This window comes from Sus scrofa, chromosome 17 (genome assembly GCF_054392235.1).
Source record: "Sus scrofa isolate SSC_HxYL_T2T_F1_AM1 chromosome 17, Sscrofa_HxYL_maternal_Yorkshire_Landrace_v2.0, whole genome shotgun sequence".
NCBI classification, from domain to species: Eukaryota; Metazoa; Chordata; class Mammalia; order Artiodactyla; family Suidae; genus Sus; species Sus scrofa.
In genome coordinates this window covers 19,509,584-19,524,071 of record NC_139399.1, presented here as the reverse complement: position 1 = coordinate 19,524,071, position 14,488 = coordinate 19,509,584, and the positions used below count along the sequence as shown (strand labels likewise).

General features: G+C 46.7%; 1 protein-coding gene across 24 annotated transcripts in view; it reads right to left on the bottom strand.

Moving 5' to 3' along the window:
* CSGALNACT1 (chondroitin sulfate N-acetylgalactosaminyltransferase 1) overlaps positions 1-14,488 on the bottom strand; it is a 353,762-nt gene that overhangs the window by 7,535 nt on the left and 331,739 nt on the right. For 18 of the 24 annotated variants that reach the window (XM_085004405.1, XM_085004417.1, XM_085004401.1 and 15 more), the window contains 2 exons: positions 1,919-2,097; positions 1,002-1,096 (listed from right to left, as the gene is read on the bottom strand). In XM_085004405.1, the coding sequence (XP_084860531.1) occupies positions 1,002-1,096; positions 1,919-2,097 (274 nt within the window). Of the gene's footprint in view, positions 1-726; positions 1,097-1,918; positions 2,098-13,274; positions 14,377-14,488 lie in introns of those variants that run through there. The other 6 variants (XM_085004411.1, XM_085004412.1, XR_014832742.1 and 3 more) reach the window with 4 other exon arrangements.

Here is a 14,488-nt window from a genome sequence, read left to right as displayed (position 1 = left end):
GGAAATCACAGCCCAGCTCTATGGGGACAACCACGGGACACTGTGCCTTGGGGCAGGGGAGGAGGGTAGACCATCCTGTGGCACAGGGACCCTCTGCTGGCTTCACCTCGGCCTCTTGCTGTCCACACTGTTCTGTACTGAACGGGGAACCAGATTCCCAGCTTGCAGAGAGCCTGTGTGCTATAGGGGTCCTCCGCCTATCCCCTGTGCGGCAGGAACCTCAGCACAAAAATTCTTCCCACAGTCCTGTGAAGGCCACCTTGTTGGTGACACTTCTGATGGGAACGTGGCTCCTGCCCTGAGGACTCATCATGTGCCCAGGGGCGAGACACGCCTTCCCAACTTCTGTTCCCCATCTTTCCAAAGGGAACTTAAACCTCACCTCTCTAACCTTAAAGGATTTTTTTTTTGTCTTTTGTCTTTTTTTCTTTTTCTTTTTTTTTTTTTTTTTTTTAGGGCCATACCCATGGCATACGGAAGTTTCCAGGCTAGGCGTCTAATTGGAGCTGTAGCCGTTGGCCTACACCACAGCCATAGCAACACCAGATGCAAGCTACGTCTGCAAATTACACCGCGCCTCGCAGCAACGCAAGATCCTTAACCTACTGAGCGAGGACAGGGATTGAACCCACAACCTCATGGTTCCTAGTTGGATTCGTTTCCGCTGCACCACAATGGGAATTCCCATAACCTTGAAGGATTTTGTAATTAGAGGAAATGTGCTACATCCATAATGCAGTAATGCTAGTTTCCAAAACCACAGAAGAAAACTACGAAGGTGTGAAATTGCCTTGCTGGAAGGTCCTGTGGCTATTTCCCACTTTTAAAATATTGCAAGCACTTTTAATCAATGAGGCGCTGGGAGCAAAGGCCAGAACATCTGCCAAACTTACAAATGACTCTGGAAAGCAATCCACTCGCTTCCACTCATGGTCAGGTGCCCCTGGTAATGAAAGACGTGAAACGGAGCCCCACCAAGGCACCCCTGGGTGATCACTCACCAGCTGCTGCTCTAAGGGAGGGACTGCATCATGATGGCCGTAAATTATGCCAGGATTGTACTGACTGAAGAGGACCGGATAAAATACCTTCTTCCCTGCAAATCAGAAAACAAACATTTGCTTAAAGCAGCTGATAAGGCTGCTATTAGGCTTTTTCGTTTATATGTGACCCCTGGAAACATCCCAGCATCCACGTTTCCAGTTCCCTTCAGTTTGCTCGCAGCTCAGAAGTGCTGCGGCAGGTAGACCAGATGGACAGACTCAAATCCCAGCCTTCCCAGCACAGGAGCGATGTTCCGAGTGCTGATGTGGTCAACAGCTCTGGCACTGGGCACAACACTGAGGGTGAGTGTGAAAGAGGGTCCTGGTGCTCCCTGCTCTGCCAGATGTTAACCCTTTAACTGCTGGAGCATGGGGCTGTCTGCCAGGGTGAGCTCAGGCAGCAGGAACAGACTTAGGCAGCCAGGGGAGCTGCCCTTTACCGGTTTACACAGGACATAAGTATTTTAACAACTGACGGGGCCACTCCAGGGGTTACCAGCTGCATATCAGCCTTGCCGCTGAGTCACGCGCCATGAGAACAATGTTCATCTTGCAGGTTCTTTCTGCTCAGAGCTCCTCCTGCCCTGGTACCTGCCCATGGATGGCCACTCCTTCCCTTTTGGCTTCTGGCAGCTTCTCCAGCCCACATCCTCCCCTAAAGCTGCCCTCCCAGATGCAAATGGAAAAGGGGTTGTTCACATGAACGGGAACCAAGAGTCCCAGTGCTTTGGAGGCTGCCAGGCCCGCAGTGAGACACCAGGGAAAGAAGCAAAGCAAGTGGCCTTCCCCGTCTCCGTCGTGGGGGGGAATGAGGCAGATGGAGGGGCGGGTGGTCCTAGTGGGCCGTGCAGAGGAGGGGGGATCCCTGGGCTTACCTGGCTGCGTGTTCAGCCTGCAGGTGTTGAGGAAGCCAGAGGTGAAGTAGATGTCCACGTCGCAGAAGAAGAGCAGCACGTTGCCCCCCCTCCACGCACGGGCGCCCACGTCCAGGCCCCTCCCTCGGGAGAACTCTCCGTTCAGCGGGATGAAGGTGAAGTTCCTGAAGTTGGCGGCTCTGAAAGGGGAGACCAGACACGGTCACTCGGGCACCCAGGCTCGCAGGCTGACCGGGTTCCCTGAAGATCCATGACAGGCCATGACAGGCCATGACGTCTCCTCACGCCACTTCTGCAACCCAAGGGCACCAGGCCAGCAGTCTCAGAACTGCCCGGCTCACTGGAAACTCCCTTGGGTCCAGGCACCGAAAACACCTTGGGAAGTTTTAGCACCAATTTAGTTCTTGTTTCTCCAGCAATTTCCCCACACTGCAAACAGCCAGCATGGCTAAGGCAGGTTCCTTGTGAAGGAGACAATGTGAACCAATGAAGACCAGGTCAACAGAAGGGGGACAATCCTGGTGCCTCCAAAGCCGCCACCATAAAGTTATTGGTCAAGGAAATGAGGCCATACAATGGTGCCGCCAGGTGGCTTTTCTCCAAGACCCAGGCAGGACAGTCTGAGAGTACATCCATCATCCCGGATGGACCTAAACCTGGACCTGTCCTCACCCACAGGTAAAGCTGTTGACTTGGTGAGGAAGTGATGGATTCAGAAGATTAGGATGCAAAAAAAAAAAAAAAAAAAAAAAAAAAAAAAAAAAAAGGTGGGGGGCGGAGGGAGTTCCTGTTGTGGCTCAGTGGTAACAAACCCGACTAGTATCTGTATCCATGAAGGCTCAGGTTGGATCCCTTGCCTCACTCAGTGGGTTAAGGATCCAGCATTGCCATGAGCTGTGGTGTAGGTCACAGACACAGCTTGGATCACGCGTTGCTTTGTCTGTGGTGTAGGCTAGCAACTGCAGCTCTGATTCAACCTCTAGCCTGGGAACTTTCATATGCCACGGGTGTGGCCCTAAAAAGCAAAAAAAGAAAAAAAAAATAGGATGCCTCAGACCTGACTCCCCTGCAGATTAACCCTGGGGTCTGGGCAAGCCCATGAACCTCCTGGAAACTCAGGTGCCTCATCTACAAAAAAGGAGTAGTTACAGCTCCATAACGGCTTAAGGGCTTACTAGTGGGGTCTGTGTGACCTGGAGTGTAGAACACCAGGTAACATCAGCACAGCCGGAGGTAACAAAGAAAGCCCAGGTGTTTCTTCATTTGGCTTCTCCTGCCCAGGAACAGGAGAACCTTCTGAAATGAGGTGCGTCTTGAACCAAAGTTTCAGGGATCCATCCCATACCTCGTAGGACCAGGGCTGGTCTCTCCCGGGGAGAACCAGGGAACCTGCCGGGGCCCTACTTGAGCTAATCCCACCTGGGGAGGCCTGGCACTTGGCCTGCCCCACCCCCACTGACACGCTCCCTCCCTGACGGCCTCCTCCCCTCCTGCTCTGAGCCCTCCTGGAACTCCGTCTACCCATCCCCCAATCTCTCCCTAATCCCGATGCCTCAAAACAGGTATGAAAAGCCACCTCCATTGTTTGAAGTCTGCAACCATCTTGGGTAAAGGCCAATACAAATACATGCTCACCAACTTTTCAAGTATCTGGTAGTTTAATCAGTAGAACTAGTTCTGCTACCCCTTTCTCGACTTGTCACCTCCTTTCAGACCTGGGAGTGAGCCTGGTATTTCGTCCTGGGGGTCTGGGCCCAATCCTGTCTGAGGCTGATGCCAGACCTGCTTTTTATTTTTTTATTTTATTTATTTATTTATTTATTTACTTTGTCTTTTTTTCCTTTTTCTAGGGCCGCTTCCCGCAGCATATGGAGGTTCCCAGGCTAGGGGTCGAATCAGAGCTGTAGCCACCAGCCTACACCAGAGCCACAGCAATGCAGGACCCGAGCCGAGTCTGCAACCTACACCACAGCTCACCACAAGGATCCTTAACCCACTGAGTGAAGCCAGGGATCAAACCCACGACCTCATGGTTCCTAGTCGGATTCGTTAACCACTGCGCCACAACGGGAGCTCCCCACACCTGTTTTTTAGATCACCTGCAGGGTGAGTCAGGAGCCGGGGACCCAGGCCTGGACCACGCCCGCCCCATGGGGTGCTCAGGGGTGTTTGTGACTAGAGGTGACTCTACCAGCCCACCTCTCGTTTACTTGGTCACCTCTCTTCTCTGGGCTCGGTTACCTTCCTCAGCGCTTTGTCTTTACTCCCTGGTCAGTGACCCCAGTTCATATGTTCTTTTTTTTTTTTTTTTTTTCCATTTTTGGTGGCCCCTTGGCATATGGAGTTCTCTGGCCAGGGACACATCTGAGCCACAGTTGAGACCTAAGCCTCAGGTATGGTAACACCAGATCCTGAACCTATTGTGCCGGGTGAGGTTTGAACCTGTGACCCAGTGTTCCCAAGAAGCCCCTGATCCCGCTGCACCACAACGGAAATGCCCCAGTACATGTTTTCCAGGTGGCCCTGAGGTTATGCCTCAAAGTCTCCCTTGGGGACAGCGCAGGTGGAGAGAGGCCCCTGCAGCATCCTTGAGTCCCCTGTTGAGGGGCCAGCGGGAGAGGGGGTCTCTACACCCCCAGATCAGGATGCGCAGCTCTGCCCACGTCCCCCTGTCCCACCTGGTCAGTTTTCAGGAAGGTTCTACCCTTGGGAGATGCCTGGATTTTCACCTCTCCATCCAAGCCAGCCTCCCAGGACTTGGTCCACCAGCCCGGGGCCCGGCTTTCTCTCTCAGCCGTGGCAGGTCTCTTTCCTTCACTGTCTCATATTCTTTTTTTTTTTTTTTTTTTTTTTTATTTATTTTGTCATTTTTTGCTATTTCTTTGGGCCGCTCCCGCGGCATATGGAGGTTCCCAGGCTAGGGGTCCAATTGGAGCTGTAGCTGCCAGCCTACACCAGAGCCACAGCAACGCGGGATCCGAGCCGCGTCTGCAACCTACACCACAGCTCACGGCAACGCCGGATCGTTAACCCACTGAGCAAGGGCAGGGACCGAACCCACAACCTCATGGTTCCTAGTCGGATTCGTTAACCACTGCGCCACGAAGGGAACTCCCCACTGTCTCACATTCTTCCTGTGCGGGGACATCTGTTTGCTAACTTCCAGGGCAGGGAGGGCTGAGCTGTGCAAGCACCAAGTCCTCCCTCGGGTATGTCTGACTCACAACCCAGGTGCCTCCCCCCAGAGGCTTCCCAAAGTCTAGCACTAGAGAGTTCACATAGAAAAATACTTCATATTTGAAGAATACTTGGCGCAAGCAACTCGCGGCAAGAGTTGGGATATGCCATTCCTTAATACCTGGTGTCAAAGAAATATGTGATTTTCCTCCCAAACAACCTATGGTCCATTTGTGTTGATATATCATATATTTACACAAATAGGAGTACCCGTTGTGGCTCAGCAGAAACAAACCCGACTAGGATCCATGAGGACAGGGGTTTGATCCCTGGCCTCGCTCAGTGGGTTAAGGATCCAGCATTGCCGTGAGCTGGGGTGTAGGTTGCAGATGCGGCTCAGATCCTGCGTTTCTGTGGCTGTGGCGTAGGCCAGCAGCTGCAGCTCTGATTCAACCCCTGACCCAGGAACTTCCATATGCTGCAGGTGTGGCCCTAAAAAAGAAAAAAAAAAAAATTCATACAAATAGCCCATTTGCTACTTACTGTGAAGACTATCAAACATTTACACCAAGTGGAGTCATGTTGAATACTTAAATAAGAATACAGGCAGCTTTAGAAATGGAAGTAACAGCATCAATGTGACCAGGCTGTGGGTGTCACCACTGAGTGAACGGCAGGGAGATGGCTGAGTGCTTGATTCAGGGAACAGTGGTAAAGTGAGGTACACACCCCATATGGAGGTTAATTTATTTTTTCTGTCCCCCAATTCCCCATACCCTAGTCTGAGTTCTGCTGTCACGGAGGGTGGGGGTAGGGAGGGGACGTGCCTGTCTGTCACAGTCCCTGGGAAAAGGGGCAGGGACAGCTCCCGGTCCTGGTGCTTGAGATGATGTCGGTTTAGAAGGAATTTTTTTTTTTTCTTGTCTTTTGTCTTTTCTAGGGCTGCACCTGTGGCCTATGGAGGTCTCCAGGCTAGGGGTCTAATCGGAGCTGTAGCCTCTGGCCTACACCACAGCCACAGCAACTCAGGATCCGAGCTGAGTCTGTGACCTACACCACAGCTCACGGCAACCCCAGATCCTTAACCCACTGAGCAAGGCCAGGGATTGAACCTGCAACATCATGGTTCCTAGTCAGATTTGTTAACCACTGAGCCACGACGGGAACTCCTAGAAGAAATTTTTTTAAGTCTTAAAAGCATCAACCATTTATGCCTGTAGAGAAAGAAAACTCAAGGGAAACAGATGTTGGGCAATCTCCCAGATGCTCACAGCAAGCTGCCTCCTTTCTCTTCATCCAACTTCCCTACAAGGAAGAGACAACCCAGGTTATACCCATGGCACTACCCCAACTGAACGTGTGCTGTAAACCCCCCTCCAGTGGGTCTGTGGGCAGCACAGAAAGTCCCAGGGCACAGCTCCTGTCCTCGTGATTCCCCATGGCCACCCGCCATCTCTGCTTTCCTGCCCCCTGGCTTTCCCATCGGACTGACCAATGTTAGCCAGCAGGGGCATCAAGGATCTGGACAGGAGTGCCCACTGCGGCAGGGTGGCGACTGAGCCATGTCTAGCCAGGGAAGCACCCTTTGCCAGTCCTGGGGGTCACTGTTACCATCGGTGGTTCCCAGTGGAGCTGCAGGCTGCTGTGCTGAGTTACTCGTCCGTCTGCAGATGGATGTGGGGGCTGTGCTCCCCCTGACCACTCAGCCCAGCGCTCCCCACAATTAACCCATCCCTGGAGGACCCCACCTCCTCTTCCCTAGTGAGGAGGGGACTCTGATAATTGACAAGGGATCTCCGCTGAGAGCAGGCTGGGCTGGAAACACCAGAAAACGAACCTGAACAACTTCCCTCCCCTCGTCTCCAGACCAGAGATGAGCACTGCCCAGCATCTGGGCAGGAAGTGGGATACCTCTTTCCAGCTCTGGGACACAGCGAGTACCAGGACGAAGAAGAGAAACCCACTCCTGTAAGACACTGGGTCCTTCCTCCCTAACCAGCCAGGACCCTCTGACAGACGGACCCGCCTACTGCCCCTCCCGCCCCCACCCAGCAGTGCATGCTCAGCAAGCTAAGAGGCCATGCAAAAGCAAGGACACATCTCAGCAGAAGACACAGATCTGCCCCAATGGGACCCTGGGTTTGGGAATGTGCACAGCACGACCTGTGAACTCAGGTGCCCTCTCTGGGCTCCAGGGCATTGTGGCCAGTCCCGCCTTCATCCTCTTGCCTTCTCCTGCCCTGTGCCCTTGACCACCTGGCCTGCCATCTGAACCGCTGGAGGGCAGACTGCCTTATTGTTTCTATCTTCAGAGATCACCAGGTGGGCGCTGTACAGCAGGCAGCGCCCACGGGACCTAGAATCAAGAGATGAGTCAACGGAAAACACTGAGCCCATCTCAGGTCCATCACTGTGGGAGGTGCTGCCCTAAGACGCTGCCGCCTCCCCTTGGGCAGGCACTGGAGAGGCCCCCCAGAATCATAAGCTCACCACCTCCTCACAATCAGAAAGGGGCTCCAACCAACATGTTCCCAAGGACAGGCAAAGACCCAAGCTTTTAAGAAGATTACAAATATGGAAGTAACAAAAAAAGAGAGCTAGGGAAAACAAGATGCAATTTGGTTTGGAATATTTAATTTACCCATACAAAGAAACAGAATACTCAGCAGCGTATCTAAAGTAACAGCCTTGTAAAGAATGGGCTTCTCATGGTAGAACGTGGGCATTACATTCTCTACTGTGTAATTTCCTACTGAGTCAGAGTCTGCAGTTCCAAATGGCCACATAATTACTCATAATTATTCTTCTCTTTTCTTCTTGAATTGTATTATCGACATATCAAGCTCGCGGGTTTCTCATGCAATTCCTTTCTTTTATATAATAAGTCCAGTGCATGGGGACTCCTCCAAGTTCTATGCAGTCATGCTGACAGAGGTTAAAATGACCTGAGAAAGCTACTATTTCTACTGGAGATTTAATTTCTCTAATTGACTTGCATTTCCCAGAACTGCCGGACTAAAAATGATAAAAGATCTTGCTGCCTAATGCAATTTACTATAATAAAGATTTATACCCACCATTGCAAGGAAATTCTCTTAATGGGACACTTCCCACAATCACCCTTCATTACAAAAAAAAAAAAACCTTTAAAAATTTATGTAGAAATATTATATTTGATGTATAATTAAAATTTTTAAATTTAACATCCCTGAATATTGATGCTGCTTGAGTTCTACTTACTAAAGGAACTTGAATACAGTCAAGAATTTAAAGCTAAACATATCCTTAGCCAGTTTTTCAGAGTTGGCTGTTTAAACAGTTCAGAATTTTCTGATTTCTGAGTTTATATACAAGTCTGCTTATACAACTTTTTTTGTAAGTTTCTCTTTCCTTCCTTCCTTCCTTTCTTTTTTGTCTTTTTAGGGCTGCACTCTCGGCATATGGAAGTTCCTAGGCTAGGGGTCAAATCAGAGCTGTAGCTGCCAGCCTACGCTACAGCCACAGCAACTCTGGATCCAACCCATGTGACCTACACCACAGGCAATGCCCGGATCCTTTAACCCACTGAGCGAGGCCAGGGATCAAATCCACATCCCCATGGATACTAGGGAGCTGAGCCACAATGGGAACTCCTTTTTTCACAAGTTTCTTTGAAAAGAGAAATAAATGGACAAACCTTTAGCTCACTACCTAAAAAATAAGAAAGCAGACTCAATAAAATTATGAACAAAAAAGGAGACTTGTAATTACAACTAATACCACAGAAATAGTATCCTAAGAGACTACTATGAACAACTACATGCCAACAAATTAGGTAACAGTAGAAATGGATAAATTCCTAGAACCATACAGCTTACAGAAACTGAAGCATGGAGTAACAGAAAATCTGAACAGACCAATAATGAAGAAGGAGATTCAATCAGTAATCAAAAATCTCCCAACAACTCCCAGAGATAGATGGATTTGCAGGTGAATTATACCAAACATTTAAAGAAGTAATGCCAATCCTTTTCAAATCCTTCCAAAATACTGAAGAGGAAGGAACACTTCCAAACTCATTTTATGAGGCCAGCATTACACCCTGATACCAAAGTCCAACAAAACACAACAAGAAAAGAAAATTACAGGCCAATAATATCCCTAAACATAATGCAAAATCCTCAACAAAATACTAGCAAACTGAATTCAAGAGTTCAGTAAGAGTCATACACCATGATCAAGATGGATCCATTCCTGGGATGCAAGGATGGTTCAATCTCTGTAAATTAATAATGTGATAGACCACATTAACGGAATGAAGAATAAAAACCATATTATCATTTCAATAGATGCAGAAAAAGCATCTGACAAAATTCAACACCTTTCATGATACAAACTCTCAACAAATTATGTCAAGAAGTAATGTACCTTATAATTAAGGCCATACATGACAAGTCCACATCTAACATCATACTTAACAGTAAAAATTTAAAAGCCTTTCCTCTAAGATCAGGAACAAGACAAGGATGTCCACTCTCATCATTTTTATCCAACACAGTACTGAAAGTCCTAGCCAGAACAATTAAGCAAGAAAAATAAGGAGTTCCCATCATGGTGCAGTGGGAACGAATCCGACTAGGAACCATGAGGTTGCGGGTTTGATCCCTGGCCTCGCTCAGTGGATTAAGGATCTGGTATTGCTGTTGAGTATGGTATAAGTTGCAGACATGGCTCGGATCTGGCATTGCTGTGGCTGTGGCGTAGGCTGGCAGCTATAGCTCCAATTAGACCCCTAGCCTGGGAACCTCCATATGCCACGGGTGTGGCTCTAATAAGACAAAAGACAAAAAAAAAAAAAAAGAAAAGAAAAGAAAATGTATCCAAATCAGAAAGGAAGAAATAAAACTGTCACTCTCTGCAGATGACATAATCATATATTGAAAAACCCTAAAGACTTCACCAAAAAACCATTAGAATAAAGGACTTCAGTAAAGTTGCAGGATACAAAATAACATATAGAAATCAGTTGTGTGCCTATCAATAGAAACTTATAATTATTGCTTTGTGAAGATATCTTTTAAATCAGATAGGAGAAAGTTATAAACAAAAAATACTGTACATGTATCTCATATTTCTCTATATAGTTACTTTTACTGGTGCTCTGGTGCATGGAAATGAGTTTGTGTCTAGTGTCCTTTCATGTCAGCTTCAAAGACTCCTTTCATTATTTCTTATAGGGCAGGTTTGCTAGCGATAAAGTCTCTCAGTTTTCATTTAACTAGGAATGTCTTAACTTCTCCATTTTTGATGGATGGTTTTATTGAATATAGAATTCTTGGTTGATAGTACTTTTCTTTCAACCCTCTGAATATGCCATCTGACTTTTTGGCCTCCATCCGACTTTTTTCTCTCTGATGAGAAACCACCTGCTGATCTTATTGAGGATTCCTTGGACCTAACGAGTGGCCTCACCCTTGCTGCTTATGTAACAGGGAAGTACAAATCTGACTCCATATTGAATCTGTTTCTCTAACCTTTGCATTCTATTGCTTTTGATTCCAGTTAAGAATATTGCCTAGAGCCTGAAAGACACAGGACAGCCCAATCTTAAGTCTCTGACCTTTAAAGGTGTAACACTTTTCCATTCATACAGAGATGAAAAGTTGCAGAACACAGAGGATAACATTTGTCTTGTTGGAGGTTTACAGGAACATGGTGACCTGACCTATGAGGAAAGCTGCAAGAACAAAGAATCCATATTCCAAGAAGTTTGCAACAACCCACCACCCCCTTACCTTTTATTATAAAGTCTGAATTCTAACTTAGGAAGATGGTTCTTTGGGGCACGAGTCCACCATCTTCTCAGTCTGCTGGCTATGCCTTGCCCCAACAACTCATCTCTTGACTTAATGGCCTGTCCTGTGGCAAGCAGTACAAGCCTGAACTCAGTAAACACTCTTACAAGATTCTTTCTTTCTTTGTCTTTCAATCATTTGATTATGACATGTCTAGTGTGCATTTCTTTGAGTTTTCTTGTTTGGAGTTTTTGAGCTTCTTGGGTGTGTAGGTTAATATTTTTTCATCAAACACAAAGAGTTTGGGGCAGTTCCCGTCGTGGCACAGTGGTTAACGAATCCGACTAGAAACCATGAGGTTTCGGGTTCAATCCCTGGCCTTGCTCAGTGGGTTAAGGATCCAGGGTTGCCGTGAGCTGTGGTGTAGGTCACAGATGCGGCTTGGATCCCGAGTTGCTGTGGCTCTGGTGTAAGCTGGCGGCTACAGCTCCAATTAAACCCCTAGCCTGGGAACCTCCATATGCTGCAGGTGCAGCCCAAGAAAAGGCAAAAAGACATAACAAACAGACAAAAAAATCCCAAAGAGTTTGGGGCCATTATTTCTCCAGATATTTTTTTCAGACCCTTTCTCTCTCTATCCTTCTTGGACTCCTATTATCCCAACATTGGCATGCTTGATGGTATCCTGCAGGTCTCTGGGATTTGCTCAGTACTTCATTTTTTTGTTTGTTTGTCAAAATGGATCACATCAATTGACCTATTTTAAAGTTCATTGATTCTTTCTTCTGTTTGTTCAAACCTGATATTGAGTCCCCCAGTGATTTTTTTTTAATTTTAGATATTATACTTTTCAACTCTAGACTTTCTTTTTGATTCTTTATTATAACTGTTCTCTCTTTATTTGGTGAGACATAGTTCTCATACTTTTCTTTAGTCCTTTAAACATGGTTTATTTTCATTCTTCGAACATATTTAATACAGCTGATATAATGTCATTGTCTAGCAAGTTCAACCCCTGGGCTTCCTCAGAAACAATTTCTAATGATTTATTTTTTCCTGGTGCATGAGCCATACTTTCTTATTTCTTTGCATGCCTCATAATTTTTTAAATAATGTAGTGTGGCCACCCTGGAAATAAGAATCTCTTCTCTCCTCAGGCTTTTGATGTTGCTGTTTGTTACTGTTGTTTGTTTAATGACTTTCCTGAACTAATTCTGTAGAGTGTACTCTTGTGTGTGACCACAGTGGTTGGCTAATGATTAGACAGGAACTTCCTTAAATGCCTGGAACCAGTAAGACTTCCAGTCTTTGCAGGGGACTCTGCATCACGGTGGGGCAAGCCATCAATGTGCAATTAGGCAGGTAACAACTTAACTGAGTCTTTACTCCCTTTCTGCGCTGAGCCTCAAGATCAGTCAGTGGTGAAAAGTAAGGACCTGCCCTGATCTTTCCTAAGTATAAGCACAGCCCCAAAACTGATTCCCCAGGAATGCGCTGGAGCTTTCAAAGCCCTTTTGGAGATCTCACTCCTCAGATTCACCTTCTGAGCTTTTGGTTAGTCTACTGTTTGCCCCATCTCTTATCTACTACCTCAGACAGCTACAAAGTTAAAGACTTCGTATAACTGTTTTTTGACAAATACCCATGGATAAAAGGCTCTTTCCATTGAGAGGGCTCTGAGTCAGGTGGACAATCTTGTGACTGGGGTCTTTCAGGGAAATCCCCTGGCAGGTCCAATAATGACAATTCTCTGAGGCATTCTTAAATAACATCCTCAAGGAGGTCCAGCCCCATCCTGGCTCCTGGTGGCTGCCAGGCTGTGATTCTTGCTGGCTGCTGGATTTAAAATCCACTGACGAGCTGAAGAGGAGGTGGAAATTGGCCAAATTAATGTTCTACAAAACTCCCTACTCACACCAAAATTCAGTTATTTAGATAGACACTTTCCAGATTACTGTAAGCTTTAATTTCTACAGTTCTTAAAAAATGTTGATTCTGACAATTTTTACTAATTTTCTCATTGCTTTTATGAAAGAGAATTTTGCAAGGTCTTTATTCCATCATTTTCACTGACATCACTTTTCTTTCTTTTTTTTTTTTTCTTTTTTTCTTTTTTTTAGGGCCGTGCCCACGGCATATGGAGGTTCCCAGGCTAGGGGTCGAATAGGAGCTGTAGCTGCTGGCCTATTCCATAGCCAAATCAATGCCAGATCCAAGCTTGCGTCTGCAACCTACACCTCAGCTTACAGCCGGTTCCTTAACCCACTGAGCGAGGCCAGGGATCAAACCTGCATCTTCATGGATCCTAGTCAGATTTGTCTCTGCTGCGCCACAATTGGAACTCCATCCTTTTTTTCTTTTAATAGTTGCATTATAGTCCACTGTATGGACTTAGTATCATTTAATTTTTCCGTAATACATTTTCCCTCAATTTTTTATTTGGAAAAATTTAAACCTTTAAAATGTAAGAATAGTTAAGTACCCATGTACCCCTCACCTAGGTTCAGCAAGTGTTAACATTCTGCCATATTTCTTCCTTCCTTCCTTCCTTTCATTCATCCTCTGAACTATTTGAACTTACAGACATCACAGCAACTTCACTCTCAAAGGTAAGTACTCCCCAAGAACCAGGACACTCTCCGTTATAACATGCTAACAATGTAATAATCACACTCAGGAAATTTAACACTGTCACAATACTACAATCTATATGCCATGTTTGAATCTCCCAAGAGCAATATCTAAAACTACAGGCACATCTGGCAGATGCCCACTGAGAAGGCCACAGGCCTGAGATGCTGCCTTCATCTGTGAGGTGCTTCCCAGGGCCCAAGACTCTTTATCTGCTTAGAAAGAATTCATTGGATAGCTGTTTTAATTTTAGTAGATGAGATTCTTATCTAAAACATCCTTGTATCTAAAACATCCTTGTTTATGAACTACTAAAGCAAAGCAACAATTCTGCTCAAATTTCAGACAACCGCCCCCCCCCCCGATTTTCTTCTGGGGATGTCCTAATAAAATGTTTCTGAGAGTACAAATCCCTCCACAGACAACACCATGGCAATGAGGAAGGCTCCTGACAACATACACATGAAACCCTCTTACAGGGTGTATACAGATACACCCTCTTACAGATACCCTCTTGCAGGACAGGACAGGACAGTTCTAGTGCTTCAATCTCCGAGGTGATTCCTCTAGAAGATACCTTTGTGTCTTCACGACTGGACAAAGATGAAGATGCAACGTGGTCAATGATAACTCATGCAAATCCATCTACCAGTACGATTTTTAAAATTCCTAATACAGGAGTTCTTGTCGTGGCATAGTGGTTGGCGAGTCCGACTGGGAACCATGAGGTTGCGGGTTCGATCCTTGGCCTTGCTCAGTGGGTTAAGGATCCCGTGTTGCCATGAGCTGTGGTGTGGGTTGCAGACGTGGCTTGGATCCCGAGTTGCTGTGGCTCTGGTATAGGCCCATGGCTACAGCTCCGATTAGACCCCTAGCCTGGGAACTCCATATGCCACAGGAGCAGCCCTAGAAAAGATAAAAAGACAGAAAAAAAAAAAAATCCTAATACATAGCTCCAAACAAATGTGCCCCCTAGGGCAGATTCCTC